At 44.8% G+C, this 21,609-nt stretch overlaps 1 protein-coding gene across 7 annotated transcripts in view; it reads right to left on the minus strand.

Moving 5' to 3' along the window:
* Nucleotides 1–11,885, minus strand: part of ephb3a (eph receptor B3a) — a 35,611-nt gene extending 23,726 nt beyond the window's left edge. For all 7 annotated transcript variants that reach the window (XR_008416368.1, XR_008416369.1, XR_008416370.1 and 4 more), the window contains exons 1-2: nucleotides 11,417–11,885; nucleotides 408–472 (exon numbers count right to left, since the gene is read on the minus strand). Coding sequence is in view for 4 of the 7 variants with exons in the window: in XM_053882724.1 (XP_053738699.1) it covers nucleotides 408–472; nucleotides 11,417–11,480 (129 nt within the window). In the remaining 3 variants the exon portion in view is untranslated. The remainder of the gene's footprint in view (nucleotides 1–407; nucleotides 473–11,416) is intronic.
* Nucleotides 11,886–21,609: the final 9,724 nt, after the last annotated feature.

A 21,609-nucleotide genomic window follows, 5' to 3' on the forward strand; every position in this document is an offset into this window, starting at 1 on the left:
CACCACTCCTATAGGGGGTACCAACCCAAAACCTTAATTTCTGTCTATAATGCGCTCTTGGGCCCGCGTTATAAAAGACACATGCTTTCAATTATCATGCTCTCTGTCCCGCCGAGACGTGCAAAGTACTGCCAGGGTAATAGCTCTGACACACCGTGGGGATTTGTTTTGTTTAGAAAAGAGCAAGCACTGAAACGCCGAGGCCCATCTTACATTTTCTATATCCTAAAAAGTCTTCATAAAGAAGCCCAAACTTTCTGAGGAGAGCGAAAGCGAAAACAAAGATGTAAAACAGTGGGAGGTGTGCCGCTCCACGCCGACTGGCCGCTATTAGCAAATGGAACAAATGTTAGCGAAGGGGGGGGGGGGGGGGGGTGGACGCAAAGCACAACAAACATGTGACTCACCCCGCTCTCCGGGAAAGTGGTCCAGGCCAGCTCTGTGGTCGCCCATCGACTGTCCATTAGGGTTTCTGCAAATGAAAGAGCAGGAGTGAGACGGACAAATCGGAAGGAAATGGTGCGAGAAGAAGGGGGAAAAAAGTAGCGAGCAGAAGTTCCATCAACTTGACAGGGACAGCAGGTAAAACTCCCCGCACCTCCTTTTTTTTATTAACCTCCACCCACCAACGTTCCGTTATTGAAAACCTGCTGACAATCACGGATATTTGCCACGGCACCTAATTAAAGCTTTCTCCCGGAGACGGGTGCGTGACACACGCAAATGGATTTTTTCTTACGATATGCAAAAAAGGATCAAAACATTCGGCGGAGAAACATCCATTAAGTCGCTCCGGACTGTTTTCATGTAAGATGGGAGAGGAACGTGTCGCCTCAGTTAGCGGCTTCCCGCGTTTACGACTCTCTGAGGAGGGTGAAGGGGTGAAGAGGTGACTGTCCCGGCTTGTTCCCACATGTCCGGGAGAAAACAGGCCTTTTGCCGCTGCCCAAACACCAACAACACTGCAAAGTATTAATATTCATTGAATATTTCTGGCTGTTTCGCAATAAAGACCAGACAGAATTTATCATGTTTTTTGGCTAGTGGCTAAATCTTACTGTCAAACTACATAACTTGCCCTCCGCTATCAATACGTTCTTGGAACACAAAAGACACACATTCACTTCCTGTCTTTCTATCTCCAGCATACTCACTGGGAGGTCTAGTTTTAGGTCAACACACACTTTATATAGACCATACTACTACGCTGTTGCAGCTTCAGCGTTTTGTCAAGTCAGCATCCACTTATATTCGACTGAAGTCAACTTCCAGAAACATCCTTTCATCCCTGATTGTTCTCACTGCTTATGTTGTTTCTTGTATCTTCCGTGAGTTGCCTCAGGCAAAATATCTCACCCCTGCTCCACTGACACCAACTGCCAGAGAAGGCCTGTATCAAATCCACCGCTCCATGCAGTGGAGTCGAGTCTGAGGCCAAAGGTGTGGTGCGTCTTCACAGCTTAGATTTTTGGGGCAAAACAGACTTTGACCCTGTCAAGGTGACCGTCTTGCGAAAAATGTTTTTGTCCTGCCTTGTGATGATGACAGCGCTGCTGGGCTTGTATTCATTTAGCTTTTAGCGAGTCATTTCTAGTTTCTACAAGACAGGAAACTAACTTTGAATGTGCTGTGGCCCTAACAGTGCCACAACCTGCAAAACCGCCATCTGTATTTAATTTTTAAAAGAGCTAATAAAATATTTTTGGGTTTACATTGAACAACTTCCTGTTCACTCAGCTACTTACTGTTCCGACATGAGATGATTTACTCACAGATAAAGTTTGTCTTTCATAGGTATAAATGTTTCACATGTAGAAAAAAAAAACATCTAAAGTCATCATTTGAAGTTTCATTCAGTAAAGTAAATATATATGGCAGGATGAGCACATTACACACTGCAAGCTCGTTCTGTAAAAACGTAAAACATTGTGCTGGAAACAAGAATTTTAAAATTAAAGTTTGTGTGAACAATTAAATAAATAAAGAAAGGATTTTCTGTTCTCTCTAGTTCGAGAATATCTCATGGTGCTTCTGTATGATTGACAGACATTTTGTTACTGTAGACATTAATGGAAACACCAGAAATTTGAAAAAAAAAGTTGAAAATTTACCAAAAGGATTTGTCTGCGTATTGATAAAGGAAAATATGGATTTTTGCTATGTTTTTTTTCAGATTAACACCATGTCACACGTACACATATATGTGGGCCAAAAGGTAGCGGCGAACGATAAAGAGAGAAATATTTTGCGGGGAAATTAGAAAACAAAAATCTGTCCATGATCAGTTGTTGATCATCAGCTGAGTCTGTTGTCTTGTAGCATGAAAGCATCAAAGAGTAATAATAGAATAATAACAATAAATAAAAACGAATGGAAACAAGCATGAAGTCGCATTTTCTTTTTGCGCATTTTCAGTGACACATTCGAATGGAAACCATGCAAATGACCATTTGCGATCAATACTTTAGTTTTCATTCTCTAGATCTGCCTTTTTAACAGGTTTATTAATCTTCATTTACATTTCGACAGTTTTTTTTTGCATTTGTGTTGTGGTATATTTAAAACACTTTCTATCTAACGGCCCCTTAGGAGACGCACACAACCCCTAACAAGTGTCTGACAGTGAAGTTCACACTGAAGTCGGTTGCTCTCCATTGACTCCACTGAATGTCAGCAGGTAATTCATTAATAGTCTGTCAGAGATTATTCATCTTAATCCTGGTGTAATCTTAACAGCCTGTTTACTGGAGAAGCCATTAACAACTTTCAGACCAGGCGTAAGGTAAGCAAGCGGATCAATAGACCCTGTTGTCTGGCCGCCGCTCAGGCGTCACCTGCCGTGGAGGATTTACCGGCCCCACAATAGGACCGGGCCCCTCCAGGTTTCCGGCTGTACAGCTGTGGCCGCGCTGACTCCCATTGTGATGTTGCTGTTCGCACATAATTACTGAAACAATTACACTTTCTTCACGGAGACTCAGTGACACCACGCCTGCTGTGCACCATTTGCTCACAAGTCGTTGGGGAGGGCGTGAAAGAGGGGGATGGAAGGAAAAAACAGCCTTCCCCGAGTGGAGCGATGGCGGCGGACTGTAAAATAAAGCCTTCCAAGCGACACCGCTTTTGTTCTGGGTGCAGTTTTGCTTCAAAGAGGAAAAACAATGCGGATAAAGTACAGTGCCTCTTTGGCTGGCGTGTGTCAATAATAGAATTTGTGTGACTGAGTGAGCAGATCATTGGTCCATCTGTAGCCGCCGAGCCAAAGCTTCCTCAGTGTTTACAATCTGCGCCGCGTGTTCATTAGCGAGCCCACAATGGCTTTTCTGCTTTGGAGACGCGGGAGATAATGAATAGATTATATCTGAGGGATTCTTCTGAGCCCACAGTGTGTTTTCACTTTAACCGTAGACGGCACGCAGACGCGGACCGTGCCAGGACTAAACGTGGTTGTCGCTGCGCATTTTACATTTCCCCGCGGCCGGAGTCATTGTGCCGACAGTGGAAGAAAAGACTTCTTAGTTACTATGCAAATGAGGCTGGCAGAGTGTGCCACAGGAAATGCGACCTGACAACTGGTGTTTAATGTGCAGAGGTAAACTGCTCACTCCGTCGCACTCAAGTAATGTATAAGTAAAACCTGTTTCATGATAATTTAATGCTCAGCACAGGCTGTGTCATGAATCCATGTTGTTGATCTTAGGGAACAGTCGACCCACTACGGTACCTTCCCTCGTGATCTGTGAGGTGACGATGCAGCACCTTTTGGTCAGAACAAGTCTCTATTCAGCTTCGTCCAGTAGGTTTCCTGACTGACTTCCAAAAAGCGCTTCAGCTCCCGACTCTACGCCCTGAGAGGTGACTTAGCTTGAGCGCTATGGAGCGTGGAAATAAATGTTTACTGGTGAAGAGGTTGAGCTGTTAATTCGAGTCATGACTAACTACAACTCCCACCCACCCTACGTTCCCACCCTCACCTATGGTCATGAGCTTTGGGTCATGAGCGAAAGGATGAGATCACGGATACAAGCGGCTGAGATGAGTTTCCTCCGCAGGGTGGCTGGGCGCACCCTTAGAGATAGGGTGAGGAGTTCGGTCATCCGGGAGGAGCTCGGGGTGGAGCCGCTGCTCCTCCACATCGAGAGGAACCAGTTGAGGTGGCTCGGGCATCTGATCCAGATGCCCCCTGGACGCCTCCCTGGGGAGGTGTTCTGGACATGTCCTACCGGGAGGAGACCCCGGGGAAGACCCAGGACTCGCTGGAGAGATGATGTCTCCAGTCTGGCCTGGGAACACCTCGGGATCCCCCGGGAGGAGCTGGAGGAGGTTTGTGCGGACCGGGAAGTTTGGGCTTCCTTGCTCCGAATGCTGCCTCCGCGACCCGACCCCGGATAAGCGGCAGAAGAAGGTGAAGGTGAATAACTACAACTCAACAAAGACACAAGATCGAAGGGGAAGCAGGCTTTCAGCTAGCAAGGGGCTTTTCCAAGCTAACTCTGTTTCAAAACAAAGGCAACTCAAGCCTTCCATGTGGTTGCTTTGTCACCGCCATGTTGTTTTGGGGACCAAATCTCACCTCATATCTCGAGTGGAATTTCTTGGGTGTAAGAACTGAGGCGCGACATGGACAAGTGCTTCAGACTTGGGCCTCAAAGATGGAGAAATGATGCAGGGGAGGGGGTTTTCAGAAAGTTGCAGGTCAGCAGTACAGATAGAGACACAGGTCCGGCAATGTAAAACATATTCTCTCAAAGACCAGTTTCAAAAAGTATCGGAAAGGTTGGATTCCTGACGACGAACAGCCGATCCGACACATATTCAACAACATATAAAGCCCCAACCAAAGCTCAGCTCCTGAAAACCCCTCCCCCCTTCCTCGCCGTCTATCCCCCCTCTGCCCAGTCTCCACTCCAGACTCACTTCAAGGCATTAAAAGCTTAAGAACAGGTAGTTCCATTAAAGAATAGAAACAGAATTAACACATTCATCAAGGTCCGCTTGTATTAGTTTAATCAGCCACAGGCATCGACCCAGAAAATGAGTTTGGCTCACGATACGACAGCTAAAAAACCTCGGCACATAAAGCTTCACTAATGAAACAGGCAACTTCAGTTTCAGCCACATCTTGTTGTCAACCAAGTAACGCTTTATCTCCGAGAGTTTTCCTCAACCAAGAGCTGTTACTGCCAAAGACAGATAGAAATATCATTTATCACTATGGTTCCTCACATGAACACATTAACTCATGATGCCAGAGATGCAGATGGAGACGGTTGGATCTTTATTCTGGGATATTTGTTGCCTCTAGTGACCCCTGCTTTCCAAAGACTATTTATCTGTTACTTCACCAAAACTCTGCTCCTCCTCTCCAGTAGGTTGCAATCTCACTACTCAAAATGGAATTTTTTATTCCAAATTTCGGAGGTATGGTGCAACATACCTCCGACTTCATGCAGTTTGTCTCTCAGATCAGTGGTGTCGAAACTGAAATATATGCTTTCACTCTTCAACTGTTGCAGTTCATGATGAGATTATTTATTTTATTTTTATTTAATTATCATAATGTGGATTTAGTTTGACATTTTCACTGTAAGATGTACCTGGGCAACGTGCGGCCCGGAGGCCATATGCGGTCCTTTGCCGGTGTTTTTGCGGCCTTCATGAGGTCAGACTAAAACTGTACAACTGATAAGTTGTTATTTCCTCTCATTTGTTTTATCCTGTTTCCATTTTAGCCAGGACACATTCACAACTACATTTTTGTGTCTTCTTTTTTGTTTGTCATTTTAGTATATTCCTCAAAATTCGTTGAAAGAAAATTCAAAATATATTTGGAAATAAATTGCCTTTTCTTCTTCAATATTTGGTCCATTGTTTTAGTATGATTTCTATTCAAATAAAGTGCATGTAAAATTATTTTTTTATAGGGTTCATACCATATTTACACGTCATTCCATTGAACCTTCTATGCTTCATTTCATCCTTGTTACTTAAGATTTTTTTCCGTCGCATTTCTTTTGGCAAGATGGCCCCTCACAAGAGTCACATTGTGGCCCTTTAGGAAATTGAACTGCTCGCCTCTGATGTCGCGCTATATTAGCTTGTTTTCCTGGTGCATGGATTAACATTTCAGACAGTGTGTGTAGTCATGTGTGAAGGTTTTCATGGAACCTTTCTGCAGGTGAATGAATGCAGGCCCTCACTTTGATTCTTGGGAAACATTAAGATGGATGTGTTTTCGGAGCGAGTAGCTGAGTGACTTCACCGTGATCTCATCGTGGTCTCAGGAGACACCATGGTGAATGCAGCCGTCGCGTCCACATCTCCACGATGTGGTCCAAAACGAACATTTACAGCAGGTTCTGAGGTCTTTAACTCCTCTTCTGCTCAATTCCAAAACTCGCTGCTTCCCTTCTTGACTGGCAGATGTTATTAATTTCCGTTGTCGAGGCCCAAAAACACAAATGTGAACAAGATTGTAGAACAGATTTACGGGACGTGAGCCAGGATGAGGGAACTAATCAGGGAACTCAGCTGCTGTTGTGTTTGCTCCACTGCACTCGGGTCTCACCGCTGCAAGACAGCACGCTGCTGATCCGTGTACCACACTCGTCCCCGGTGTCTGATCCGGCCCACTGTTACTTCCCTCCTCGCTACCGGAGCCCACGGGTTCAGACGGAAGCGCTCAGCCTCAGCTGACCACTGATCTGAGTCTCCTTTGAGGGTTTTGTTTCTGCTAAAAACTATTTCTGCAGGGCCCGGAACTCTCTTCAAGGGAAACCCTCAGCTTGACCCCTGACTCTGCCATTAAGAGCACCAGCGAGTGACAGTTGGGAATAAGAGTCTCAGCCTTAACACTCCGACATGAAAAGGATTTTGGTTTGTTTCAGCAAAACTGTGTCATCACAATTCACAGTTCAGACAGAGGCAGATCTAATTTGTTCCACAGCTCCGTTTTTTTTTTTATATAATAAATTCACAACACCTTTGAGACGGTCTAGTTTCCATAACTCCAATCCAGCTAGCCACCCCCCCATCTCGCGTCTCCCATAAACCTACAGCAGCTCCGGAGTCACTCGGGCCCAGAGGGAAGAAACGCAGCAGCAGAGGGAACTTCAGAACATCAACCACCCGTGGCATTTGCTGCTGCTTTTATTATCACCATCAGCCAAAAGGCCACACATCTCTAGGTTCTCAACACGCTTTGGCAGCGCGCACATGCTAATGTTTTATTCACTTTGTGAGAGCATCATGAAAGGGAGGCCTCGCCTTGTACAACGCTGTCACTCGCTGCCAACATGCAAACATATCAAATATTAAGCAGAGAATATCAACTGTGATCAGACGGTGATCAAACACGCAGATGCATGGAGGTGAAAACTGAGTGAGACTTCAAATTTACGCTTAACATTCAAAGAGATTCACAAATCAAACCGCTTTTATTCCACACACGGACCGAGCCAAACTGGACGCTCCATGGGTCGTACACGGAAACGTGAAACTACTGACGTCCCATGAGAAGTAGGCATGGTTTATCCATTTTACAAAGACACGTGAAGCTAGCGCTAACCTTAAATGCTAAAGCTTTGTTTTAGATTTTCAACAGCCGACACTTGAGAAACACCCCGTTTTTATAGCATTTATTCAGTAAGTAAGCTACTGACAAAGATGATTTACCTTGTAAAACGGAGAAAAAACATCCCAAAAAACGACCTGTGGTGCTTAGCTTCAGTGCTTTAGCAATTAGCACATGCTAATGTGTCATGACAAGGCTTGAAACCTTTGGGTACTACACCCCAATACACAGCATAGCAAGACTACAGCGATGTATGGGGATCATAGGTCGACGTCAAGGCTACAACAGACAAGGGGTTACTGGACTCTCTTACAGCAACATCACACTATGAAACAGACCTGATTAAAAACAGCATAAAATGCAACCTAACACAAGAGGAAATGAGTCATTTAGTCGGTCCCAGACTACAAGTTAAAAAATGTTAATATTGCTTTACATGCCTCATTTTATTTGATGAGATCATTGATCTAAAAAGATGAATATATGACACGAAAAAATACCAATAGACCAGTAAATCGTGATGCGTTGACCTACAATCCAATATCTGTATTTCATCTCTTGATGTCTTTTTCTAGTATTTGAGAAAATATATAAAGTAAAAGTTGTTTTCAGTAAAACATTTTGACTTGACTAGAATATCCAAATACTCTATATCACAATGCAATGTGTCATGAACCAAGTAACATGAGGTTCCTGAGATGCTCTCCCCCTACTCATTTCTGAAGTCCTTTTCAGGCCCTCAGAGGGTCGTGGATGACTGGAACCAGCTATTGTGCGACGCCCTAAATTTTGGCACCCTTAACATTGGTGTCTGCAGAGTGCCCTAATCGTAGCGCCACCATACTGGTCCCCATGAAAAGGGTATTTCTCCGCACTAATTTGGCTGAATTAGATCGGAATTTGCAGTTTGTCATGCCTTCGTGGACCTGCAGCTTGGTTTTCGGGTGAAATCTTGCTGTCATCCACATGTAACACTTCGATGGAAGACCGCTGCTATGATGAAAACACAAAAATTACCCTTTTAATCTGGTGTGTATTTTCCTGTTTACTTCACTTCTTTGGTGCCAATAACAGTCAGTGAACCGGGGAAAAATGAAAACCAAGTCAGTCTCCTCCCAGGAGTTTTGTACGACACTCCAGTTTCCTCCCAAAATTCGGAGCCTGTCCGAACAAGGCCAAATGAGGAGAAAGAGTCACGCGTCCCTTATGGACCGGGACTTTTTTGAAGGTTGACTTCACCTAAAATGTGTATCTCCTTCCGCAACGCTTCATTTGAGGCGTGACGTGCAGCTGTTGAACAAGTGGAGCTGACCTAATTCAGTCTCTCTGGCGGGCGACTCGTATCTGCATTTACAGGTCAACAGATAATTATTCTCGCTGATATTTACAGGCGGGAGAGTGAGCGCATGTAAAATCATCAGCGCCCCCAACATCCGCCGCCACTTGATTATTTTATAGAAGGGTTTTCTGGGTAGTCATCATTCTGTTTTATGAGCTTTAAAAATAAGCGCACAATAAACGCTGACTGTAAATGAGAGTAATACGACATAAAAGTGTCACACGCGCCGGGGTTTTTTTTTTCTTCTTCACTGCGGTTGTGAGCAGGAGATAAGTCATCACTGGTGCGTCTAGCTCCCTGCTAAAAACACGGTCCGGAGTGAGCAGCCGGATCGCAGGAGGGCTGAAAGCTCGGCCTGCCCTTGGTGTTTATCCTCAGAGGACAAACATTAGTTAACCTGTGAGCCCGCGACTGAGAGTTAGTTACTGGGAAACCAGCTGATCATCTCGGTGCGAGAGCCCGCTGGGACCGGCGGGGCCACTGCCGCTGCATCGATTTGCTCGGTGACACCAGAATTGATGAGGGATCGGGCTGGCTGCGGTCCAAGAGAGGCAGATTGGACAGCGAGCGCGGGAGGGAGAAGGGAGAGATGTTGCCAGTGTTCAGGGAGGAGGAGCCGACTGGACGCGAGTGGGTGGGTGAGTGGGCTTCCTCCCTGGAGCCACACTCCCCGGCTGATGAAGAGAGCTTTGGGAGCTGCGGCATACTTGTTAAACCATTGACCTTTAATTCACACTTGTCATATAATATGTTCCACATGTGCGTCCCAGCGGTGCTGCTGCGGGGACGGCCATTGATCCGCTCTGGTCCATGCGGTGAAGGAACCACAACAGCGGTGGTCCTGGCCACCACAGGTTGACTGAGCTGGTCCACTGCACGCAGCCATCTTTCCATTTGGGTATTGAGACACATGATGGACCCATACATACATTTAAACCCATTTAAACAACCAAATATTGTTTATTTTGCATCAGTTTGACAATAGCACAATAAGTCACGATGGTGGCTATATTCAAGTTTTTATATAACCCTATTTAACTTTTATATAACCTATTTAAACTATGACTTAGCCTATATCAGGATTTTTTTTCTCATATTTTTGTGATTAAAAATACATTTTTGAGAACTTGCATGTATAAACACTTCATTTGACACGTTTTTATTACCGAATCTGCCTCCAGTATCACAAAACTTGGCGGGTTTTTAGGTGTTATTTTCTAGTAGGTGGTCCAACGGTGTTTTTTTAATCAGGTAAGTGGCTCTTGGGAAAACAAGGTTTGGGGTAAAACCGCCATATATCAATTACATCACCCCCGTTCGCCCCCCCAGGGGGTCATGTGACGCTTGTACAGACATGAAAGTACACGCTTGTAAGTTTAACCAGACAGGATTTAATGTTAAACTACCGCCCATTATTGAGTCGTGCAGTGCTGAAAGGGTTAAATGAATATATCATTCCAATATTCTCTCATCACACAAGCCATTTCCAGACTTGGGAGAGCTCCATTTTTTTGGCATAATGAAAGCGTTTCAGGCATAATCGCTCCTTTTAAATGTCTCTCACAACACGAATTATTCCCTTCACATCCGCTGGTTTTTAAATGAATGATTTTCTCTATTAATACTCTGCTCTATTCTCAGGTGAAAACCATTGTATTACTTGTTTCTCGCAACAAATCTCCGCGTTTAAGACTCCTGCCCTCGACTAATGAATCTCAGTGGTAAATGTTAACAACGCTTCTGGGTGTTTTCAAGATTAATCATTGGAAATGTTCATCAGAAAAACGAGGGAGATGGTTCCGTGCCTTGATGGAAGTGGCGAGCAACAGCTTGTCACAGCATCTCAAGGGGTAAACATGCAGCAAAGCAACATACATGTTGTGTCAGTGTCGCAGCTAAAGCACACACCAACACGCTGTGTCAAACATGAAGTGGAGCGGTGATCTACACATGTTCACCAGGACGTTGACGCCAGTCCAGTTGTCAGACAGGTGAGACAGTGAAGCCATGAATCGGATTTCTTTGTTTCCCAGAGCAGAATCAGATTTTACAGTTTGAACTCTCCCTCCCTCTCTGGCTGGTGACGACGTTCTTTTCTCCGTCGCGAGGGGGATCAACAGAGTTGAGGACCATCCGGACCCTCTACCTGGTCCAGCCATGAAGGTCCTGCTCATTTTAAAATTCACAAACAATAGCTCTTATGAACACATGAGTGTCGGAGTGGACGGTATATATATAAAAAAAATTTTGGGGGGGGGGTGCTCTCCAGCAGCACCTCTTTGGAAGGGAGGTGGGCAACCTCTCACTAAGCTTGTGGGTGTGACAACAACAGGGACAATAGCAACAGGGCAGCCGCAGGAGAACCGCTGGGGATGTCATCACACCGACATGAGACGCAGCGTATTTGCACTTCAAAGACAATTCATCCGCAAAAATGCAACTCATCACGAATTAAGATGATGCTCGGGAAGCATCTACATCCATTGTTTGCGTCTCACACCTACCTTCCACAGCCAGAACCAGCGGCACGACCAGGCTGCACAGCCACAGCAGGTAATCCATTGTCATAAACCGGGACTCTGCAACATGAAGAAATGTGCGCGCACTGGACCCGCGGACGCAGGCAGAGTCAGATCACCGCAGACGAGCTCCGTGTTCCTCTCATGCCTTCAGATGCGATGGTGGGGTGGGGGGGCTCTCAGCGCCCCATCCTGCCCACGTACCTCGGAATAAAACAACCAGCCGAGTCTGGCTCTCTTCATTCACTGGGGTCCAGGCTTGTCCTCCTCTGCGCCTCTTCTCATTCCCTGTGGGAGAGGAGGGGTTTTCACCGACCACCTGGCTCCGTCCTGCAGCGCATCTCTCAGGTGTAGTCCGCTCCGTCCGCACGGGAGAAATCCGGCTCCGCGGGCGCCGTGGAGCACTTTGGCGAACTCCGTGTAGCTGTTGCTCCTCAGCCCGATGTGCGTCGGAATGGCAACTGTGGGACTGAGACACTGAGGGGGCAGGAGGGGGGGTCCATCCGAGTCAAGGCGGAGACCAGCAAGAGACCACGTCCGGTGGGGTATTAACAAATAAAAGCCTGCGGTTTAATAAAACGCCAATTGACAAATGAGTTCCAAGTTGTTATTAATAATTTAAAGCGTCTGTACGAGGGATGTAATGTTCAATTATGCTTATCATGATAGCAACATTTAAAGACATTCATTTTAATCAAAAAAAAAAAAAGGGGACACCCAGTAAAGATCATCACACAGGGGACTTGAAGTCACAATCCCACGCGTACATGAAGTCACTGTTTAAATGATGGACCTTCGGAGGAAATCGGAGTGCTTGGATGAAAACCACAACCATATATATATATATATATATATATATATATATATATATATATATATACACACACACACACTGTGGCATCCTCTTTTTGTTTTTACATTTTTCCTGAATATATATATATATATATATATATATATATATATATATATATATATATATATATATATATGTGGCAATATATTTATATACATTTCTCGTAACAATGCAATGTTGATTGGCAGGTGAGTCATTCAGCAGCAGCCGTCTGTGGATGACCTCATCGTCTTGTGATGTCATGCTTGTGTTTCTCCATCCGGACAGAAGTGACTCGATCACTTTCTGTAAGGAATTCTTGTTCACCTCTATAACTCCTGTAATCAAAAACAAGCCACTAAATCACATCTTCTCTTGTTTCGAAGGGGCGCGAGCATGGACTTCCGGTTTGCACTCCCTGCGTCTGCGTGCCTTGACGTTTCAGGCACGGGGTTTGAGGATGAGGGCGATGATGAGGAAGGATGCAATTGGCCGGCGAACCGAGCAAAGCGGACACACGACGCTGGGTTTCTGGAAGCAGGTGTCACCGGCGTGGACGCACGTCGGTCAGCGGCGGCGTGAAACGGACGCCGATGCGACCCCCGCGGCTTATCGAGCGGGGTCTGACGCTGACGACTGATGTCTGCCTGACTCACTCTTGCTTGAAGTTTCTTCTGCGGTGTGTCACCTGCAGCAGGAGACACGTGAAGGTTATTTAGATATCCGGAGTGAGGTGCCATTCTACCGTTGAAAATGCAGTGGAATTAAAGTTTAGACTATTTTTAAATCACCTCTCAGCCTTCTGAAACATGTTCTACGCTGCGAGCAGAGCGTGACCCCGGGCCCTGGGCGTCCTGTGAAAGGAGATGCAGTCTACTGCCCATCACTGTAATGTCTTCAGAGCTCAGGCTGGTCTGGACCTACCGCCTGCCCTCATTAGTTCATGTCATGCTTTGACCTTTTGCAGTCTCTGTCTCACAGTTTCTCCTTTTAGGTCTGTTTCCAGCAGATCCACGACCACCATTGTCCCCCCCCAAGACTCCAGCAGAGTGTGTGCTGCTGACTGACGGTGGCTTTAAGCTCGGGGACAAGGCTCCCCTTCATACTGTCAGCTCCTCTGTCTGCCCCAAACACCCCCCGCCCCGCCGCCCCGTCGGCCCTACACAGGAACACACACATGCAAAGCAAGCCTTCCCAAAAAAATCCACCACCCCCCCCCGCCTTTTTTACTCCCTCATCCTTTTTTTTTTCAAGAGCTGTGGCTCGCTCCTTCTTCCCCTTCACTCCCAAACTTTCTTTTGTCCCCCCGGCTTTGTGCGCTAATTAACTACAGTTCAGTTCCCAGCAGGCTCGGGTGAGGCCAGTGATGGACAGCTCTCTGTAACACCAGTTTTATTCAGTGTGAAACACAAAAGGGCGGCCGTGGCCCTCGCCGAGGAGTAAACACATGTGGCAGGAGGCGAGGTTCCGGTTCGGCTGCAGCTCCTCATGATGCATGATCCAGAAAGAGGTATATCCCCCCAGTTGGAGTGTTGCACTGTAGCGCTTGCTCTAAACCAGTGGTCCCCAACCCCCCGGGCCAGGGACCGGTGCCGGTCCGTGGATCAATTGGTAACGGGCCGCACAAGAATTAAGTACAGTGGTACCTCGGTTTTCGAGCATCTCGGAATTCAAACAAAAATTTCCAGATTTTTATGCTTCAGATTTCGAAGGAAAATCCAGAACTCGAACGCCCCCGAAAAAAGCCGGTAAAAACACAATGCGCGCGGACCGATCAGCTGACCCACGACGCGCTTTGTTATTGTGTATAACGCAGCCTCTGTATGCAGACGTGTCCAGTTAGCTACATTTACTGGCTGTTTTTTCTTTATATTGAGGTGTAAAACCTTTCCTGTCTCCACACTGGACCGTGGTAGAGTGTCACAGGGGAGGTGCTCGCTCTCCACACTCCAGGGTTTGATGTCCTGTTGTGGGCTGGAGCTGGGACAGGGATGAGGCGAGTCTGGGACAGAGCGTGACTTGGTTTATGACTTTGTCACAGCCAAACTGCACAGAAGCGCACATTCAGAGCTGGACACGCACCGGGCACCTCTTCACTTCTGGAGAGACGTCACTCACTCAGCAACCCCTCCCACATGCAGCGGCCACACACATAGAGGAACAGCGCACCTGCAGCAGACACTCTACATTCACTCCTACAAAAGACTGTTTTAAGGCTTGGAACGCATCATTTCTTTTTCCATTCATTGTAATGGGAAAAATCCATTCAGATTTCGAACAAATTGCTTCTCGAACAGCCGTCTGGAACGGATTGCGGCCGAGAACCGAGGTACCATTGTATTTTTTTTCGTTTTATAAGCTTTAAGCTTAGACCGGTCCATGGTGATAAATAAGTTGAGAACCATTGGTCTAAAACCTGTGTCAAACTCAAGGCCTGGGGGCCACATTCGGTCTGCAAGTCAATGTATGTGGCCCGGAGAGCTAAACATTTATAAAAATGATGTCAGAATTTTCAACTTTTTCGAGTGTTCCAACAACTAGATCACCAGCACAGCACAACCAATCACGTTTGCCATTTCACAAGCAAGAAAGTGGAGTTTATTAATGTCTGGAATTTACTTCCTAAAAACTATCTAAGTACAACGGATAGGATGAACGACAGGGGAGAGGATGAGTGTTAGTGCTTTAAGAAGAAATGTAGAATGTCTCCTGGGTTCGTTTAACAGCGAGCTTCAATACACAGAAACCTCACTGTCAAAAACGTGTGTTTGGATTATGATGCAGATTTAGCCTAAAATCCCGCTGTAACCGACACAAAACTCTGAAAACCTGACACGTTTTCTCTCTCTCTATCTTAAAATATTCCTCACTGACACGGGACTGACTTGCTGTGCGCTTTCCCGGTGAATTCGTCTTCAAGTCACCCGAATCTTCCGGCTCACGGAGCTGGGAGAAATAATAAACGGCTGGAATTAAAGTGGCGAGGAATATTAAACAGTTAAAAAATCCATCATCGCTGCGGCATTATTTCTCAGCCCTCGGCGAAATAACTGTCTGTGTTTGTCTCTCCAGACCGTGCAGCGCAGTAGCAGAGGAATTATTGAGAGGAAAACAGGTTAAATATTAAATAAAAGGCATGATATAATGAAACATTTTGGAGAGCACTTCAATTTAGCAAAAGAGGCTGATATAATGAGGAAAAACGAAGAGAGGGAAGAATGTGTATTGGTTTCAGTCATGACACATTTACATGCCTTATTATGTGAAGAGAGACACAGTGGAAAAACAAATATCAAGAAAGCCGAAACATGACACGGAGTGAATGAAACGACTGTCTCAGGTGTTCAGCGCTCAGCTGATAAATGGCCACTGGCATTAAATGCAGCATTTTCCTAGTGTTGGGTGGTTTAATAATGCAGTGAGCCAAAATGTCCACAGTGACAGTCTGAGACTGCAGCAGTGCTTCTGAGCGACGTGCTGAAGTGTGAGGGCTTTTCAAAACATCCCCGTGGTGTTACATTGAATTATGTTCTATGATCACATTTAGCTTGTACTCGTATGATATCATTAAGTATTATATATTGCCGTGCAGCTGAGTGCAGTATAGTGTCGTCTAGCATAGGGAAGCATGCTATACTGTAGTATACTATTCTATACTATAGTATACAATGCTATACTATTCTATGCTGTCATGTAGTATGTAGTACCTTATGGTTGCCTTATATGACTGTAGTATACTAGGTAGCGTATTATCCATTAGTACCACATAGAATAGTACTATACAATACAATCGTACTGTATAGTACTATACTATACTATAGGAATGTATTGTGTACTATAGGATAGTGCTATATTTTACACTGTAATACACAATACTATACAATACATTCATGCTACTAATAATATATTAATCCATATAATGTGCAATGATATATTATTAGTACAGTAGAGTATATATTCTATATATGAGCATAGTCTACTAGATAGTATAGTAGGTAGCTTACAGTCCTATACTATAGTGCTGTATAATACCATGTAGCATGTACTATACTATACTATACTATACTATATAGTATACTATACTATAATGTATTACATTATGCTATACTATACTATACTGTACTATACTATGGTATACTATACTACACTATACTACACTATAATATACTATACTATAATGTATTACATTATGCTATACTATACTATACTGTACTATACTATGGTATACTATACTATACTACACTATACTACACTATACTATACTATACTATACTATACTATACTATACTATACTATACTGTACTGCACTATACTATACTATACTATAATGTATTACATTATGCTACACTATATTATACTATACTATACTATACTATACTATACTATAATGTATTACATTATGCTACACTATACTATACTGTACTATAATGTATTACATTATGCTATACTATACTATACTGTACTATACGATGGTATACTATACTATACTATACTACACTATACTATACTATACATAGCTATGTTATGCTGTCCTATACTTTACTATACTATACTATACTATACTACATTATGCTGTGGTATACTATACATAGCTATGTTATGCTGTCCTATACTTTACGATACTATACTATACTATAATGTATTACATTATGCTATACTATACTATACTGTACTATACTATGGTATACTATACATAGCTATGTTATGCTGTCCTATACTTTTCTATACTATACTATACTATACTATACTATACTATACTATACTATACTATACATAGATATTCTATGCTATGTTATGCTGTCCTACACTATGCTATAATATACTCTACTATACTGTGCTAGGCAATAGCATGCTATACTATAATATAGTATAGCATGCTATACTATAGTATGCTATACTATTCTACACTATACTATATTGTACTATATCATGCTATACCATGACATGCTATGCTATAGAGTGGATGGGTTCACTTGTAATGCTTCCTAGGTTGACATGCATCAGTGTCCAATGTAATTATATTCAAATGAAATATAAAATATAGTTTTGTTGGGCCCATGACCTTGAATGATCTTTGAACCTGAACGTGAACTATAGATTTTGCTATGCACAAATGTAAAGCTGCAAATTTCAGTTCCTTCTTGCGCTCAGAGCACCTTAGCTGGACGTCATAGCAGCATAGCAGCGCACCGGTGAGTGATGTACATGAGCGGCTCCAGCGTTTCATGCCGACTCACGCAGTTATTCCTGCACTTGATGAAGATGGAATATTAATGTCAGCGCCAGATACTTCTCTCAGGCAAGCTGGTGGACCGTTTTTGTTAGATATCTGACATGAATATTCATGCTCACAGAGATCTGACCGCTTCTGAGCGAGAAACGTACAGCAGAGCGACTGGTGTAGCGCGTCACGCTTAAAATTCCCTTTCCTCCTGCTCGCTAGAACTAGTTTGGAGGCAGGATCCACCAGAGTCCTCATCACACAAACAGAGGCGGGAAACATGAAGCCACCCAGCATGGGAAAGTACATGCTCTTATTGCTCACAAATTCTGTGCCAACCAGCGACACACGGATTCCTGCTGCCTGAGTCATGGATACGTCTTATTTGTTCAAGATAAGGAGACGTTTTGGGATTCATCTGAAACGGTTGATGCTTCGGTGGGATTCTCTCTATTTGACTGGCTCAGCTTGATCCATGCTGTATCTTCTGACATTGTTCCAGTGGAACCCATGACCTGGTCCGGCATAATGAGCCAGCAGTCAAAACCTGCTGACTTGAACGTGTGTTTAAGTTGTTTCCCTGACAACTGGCTCCTCTGGAGATTGTTCCCGTCATGCCATGGATGAAAAATACCCTCTCGGGCTCGCGGGGGAAATATCTATATTTCACAGAGCATGAAGAGGGGATGTGGGCATGAGGTGCAGCGGAGGAAGAGGGGCTCAGTAGGACAGAAGAGTAAGCTGACAGAAGGGATGACAGGACAGCGGATCAGAGTCTGTCCTACAGCCTCCTCTGCTGTGAGGGAACCTCATTCCACCTCCAGAGTAGCTGCTCATTCCAAGCTTCACAGTTAGGAATCTGCCCCTGAGGAGCCGACCCCCGGAAGTAACGTCAGATTCCTTCACGAGGAAAGTAACACAAGCTTTTCAGTTAGATGGATCCCTTGAGCAAGGCACACCTGGACACAAACTCATTTTTGCTTTGGAGGAAGATCCAAAAAAATCGAGCCTTTTTTGTAGATTTTTTTTCTTTTTTTGTTTGTTGTAACATCACATCTCATGATATTGATTGTACAATGAAGTGCCGTCCTTATTTTAACTAAAGCAACAAAAAAAAAACTGTGAGTACAAATTCTCCATCCCACCAAACGCGGGACTGATATGAATGCCTGTTGTTAAAAGGGTTACCACACAAACTTGATCATTATTCAACGGTATTGATGTTACCGCGGCAACAAACTCACAGCTTATTAGGCTCGGAGGAGGCTCGCTACAGTCAAACGGGTTTTTAATCAAAGAATCAATACTTATAATGCTGGAGTAATAAATACCTGAAATGAGCTGCAGAAGAAGAAAACTCAACATCTATCAATGTGTCCGGTGGTTTTGAAGTTTGTTTGCTCGATATATATACTTTAACGTGTGAAGTTCCTGAACTGGAACTTGCACTTTTAAACATTCTGTCGATTCAACATCAGAACTTTACGTCCCATGTATGGTGGCAAGGTTGCTGGTTTGCTTCCCTCCTGAGTCTCCTGTGAATTTAACATCATTTATCAGTAAGACATGAGTTGCAGTAGTGATAGTAAAAGTATGAGGGTTGTATTAGTAGTCATTCAAATGGAAGGAATATGGGTCCGGTGTACCGTCCAGTTTATGATTCTGCGTCACAGGTGTCTATTTGACTTCATTTCTCTCCTTGTTTGCCTTATTCTGACTGACCACAATAAGGGGACGTGCAGGTGATGCAGAGGGGTTTCTGTAAACACACCGCGCCGAGCGCATCAGCTGGCATTTTAATAAAATGGCACACCTGACCCAGGTTTCCCTGACAGAGCCCTTGGGCTGCCTAAACATCCCTGCATGACCTACTTACAGCTCAAGTGCCGTAGCGCTCCGGTAAATAAAAGCTTCAGAATGCTAGGTGATCACTCTTTACATTTAACTAGTGGATCGGTTTGAGGAGCGTCACGGACAGGTGAGGTGGTTCTCCCTCCCTCCTCGCCGCCTTTTTTTAGACGGCTGATGTGAGAGAAGGAGAAATGATCTGTCAACAAGCTCAGGGAGTCTGAGGTAATGGGGGACAACACCGGCAGATAATGAGGGAGAAACAGTCAGGAAGTGTTTCCTCACACGACTCTGCATATATTTGAAGATGTCTGTTTGTCTGGTTTAGAGCCGACGACGCGACGAAGGCCTCAAAACAAAGTTTTTTTTCCCTCTCCTGAAGTAATGATTCACGGTTGTGTCCAGACTGGGTGGCGACTGCTTGGTGTGGCGGAGAGACACCGCTGGGCTGCTCGCACGCGTTGTTGTGATTGATTGAATATGAATCCGTGCGTGTGTGTGTGTGGAGCTGACGCGGCGCTCGACGGCAGGCCGCCACGTGTCGGCTCCTGGGCTTCAGGATTCGCTGCACTTTCCCTGACTCCCCGAACTTCACAGCTAATCAGCGAAAAGCTGTCAGTTATTCCGCTGCTGCTTGCATAATGCGGGATTTCAGCGGCACATTTCGGGGGTTGCAGGTAATCTTGAAGTGAGCGACGTGTGGTCATGACTCCACCGAGTGAGGCAACAGCAAAAAAAAAAAAAAAAAAAAAACAATTCGGAACGATTGTGTTTCTCCGGACTCGGACCATTTTCCAGGAGTTTTTCTTTGGGAACGATTCGCAGGAGGTGTTATTGATGATTCGCCACATTCGGCGAATTTCCCACCATTCTCCTTCTCCATTATTCATCCTCCTCTTCTTTTTAATCTCCTGCGAGCTGACTCAGAGCTCCACTTCCATTTGCAGACTGTTCCCTCTCTATGCCCGTGTCTGCAGCATTGATTAAATGGACCCCAGTGGGCCGGGGGGAAGTGAGGGGGGGTTTACATGGGGATCTATTTGAAATGGCACTTCGACAGTATTTGTCCATTGCTGAGCTGAATTTAGATAAACTGAGGCGAGCTAGCTAGTTCACGTGAAGTTTATTTGAGGCCGTTTAACAATGGCGGTTTCTGTTTGCGCCAGCACAAAGCGGCTGGCTCCCCGCAGGACTGTGGAGGAAGGAAGTCGACTCGGTCCTCGCGGAGACGGAGCAGGGAGGCAATTAAACAGGACGCAGACAAATCCGACAACAGAGGACGAGCTGTGACAGACAACTGCCTGGCCGCCGGCGCGGTCGTGTAAACACCTTTTTGTGGTTGCGGAGTTCGATGCAGGTTGTCGATGAACGGTCGCCCCGCAGGTGTGTCAGTCGGAATGGCTTCACGGTCGCAGCCTGAGCGAAATGTCATTAGCGCTGGGGACATGACAGGGAACAACCAGAAACATCTGTTCCAGCTGAGGACGGCGTGAGACTCCACCAGAGATGCTCAGACTGCCAGAATCACAACACTGGTTCAGCATCAGAGCATCGGTTTATGCTATAAAATAATAAACGATAGCTCAACTTCAGTTAGGAGAAGCTCATCATGCAGGTAGCAGACATTTTGTAGTCACACATTTAACACCAAAAATGCTTTATAGGAAAGAGACATTGGCAGATTAGCGAGTGTGCAAGGTTCCCCTGCGAAAAATGAAAATTGGCGATGTAGGATCACGTCTTTTAGTTATAAATCTAAACGTTTTTTGGGCTCCCACCGTGCAACTGTGAATAGCTCTTCTTCAGGTACTTCTAAACTAAAGTAAATATGCAGCGGAAAGATGTCACTTGCTTTTAGTGATGGGTAGATGAGGTATCATGAAACAGTGTTGCAGGGTTGATGAAACAGTGTCCTCATTTCCGGAGGTCACTAGATGTCGCTCTCGATTTAGAAATGCTGTGAGCTCTCATTGATTTAGTTGTTCAAGTCCAAACATTTTACGGCAGACAGCACCATCTGCTGGCCTCTGAAAATCAGGACACTGTTTCATGAAACACATCACTAGTTGTTGTGGAGAGCCAGACCTGAACAATTGATCTCAGAGTAGCAGATCAACACCAAAGGGAAGGCTGATGACACAGACAAACTCTTAAACTTTTGGACTGTGGGAGGAAACTTGAGTGCCCATAGGAACTCGAAATGTGTAAAATATCAAAAAATATCAAATGCTCTTGTCGATTATGATTTTTTATCAAATTAAATGATAAACAGTCCAG

The sequence above is a fragment of the Synchiropus splendidus genome, chromosome 13 (genome assembly GCF_027744825.2).
Source record: "Synchiropus splendidus isolate RoL2022-P1 chromosome 13, RoL_Sspl_1.0, whole genome shotgun sequence".
NCBI lineage: Eukaryota > Metazoa > Chordata > Actinopteri > Syngnathiformes > Callionymidae > Synchiropus > Synchiropus splendidus.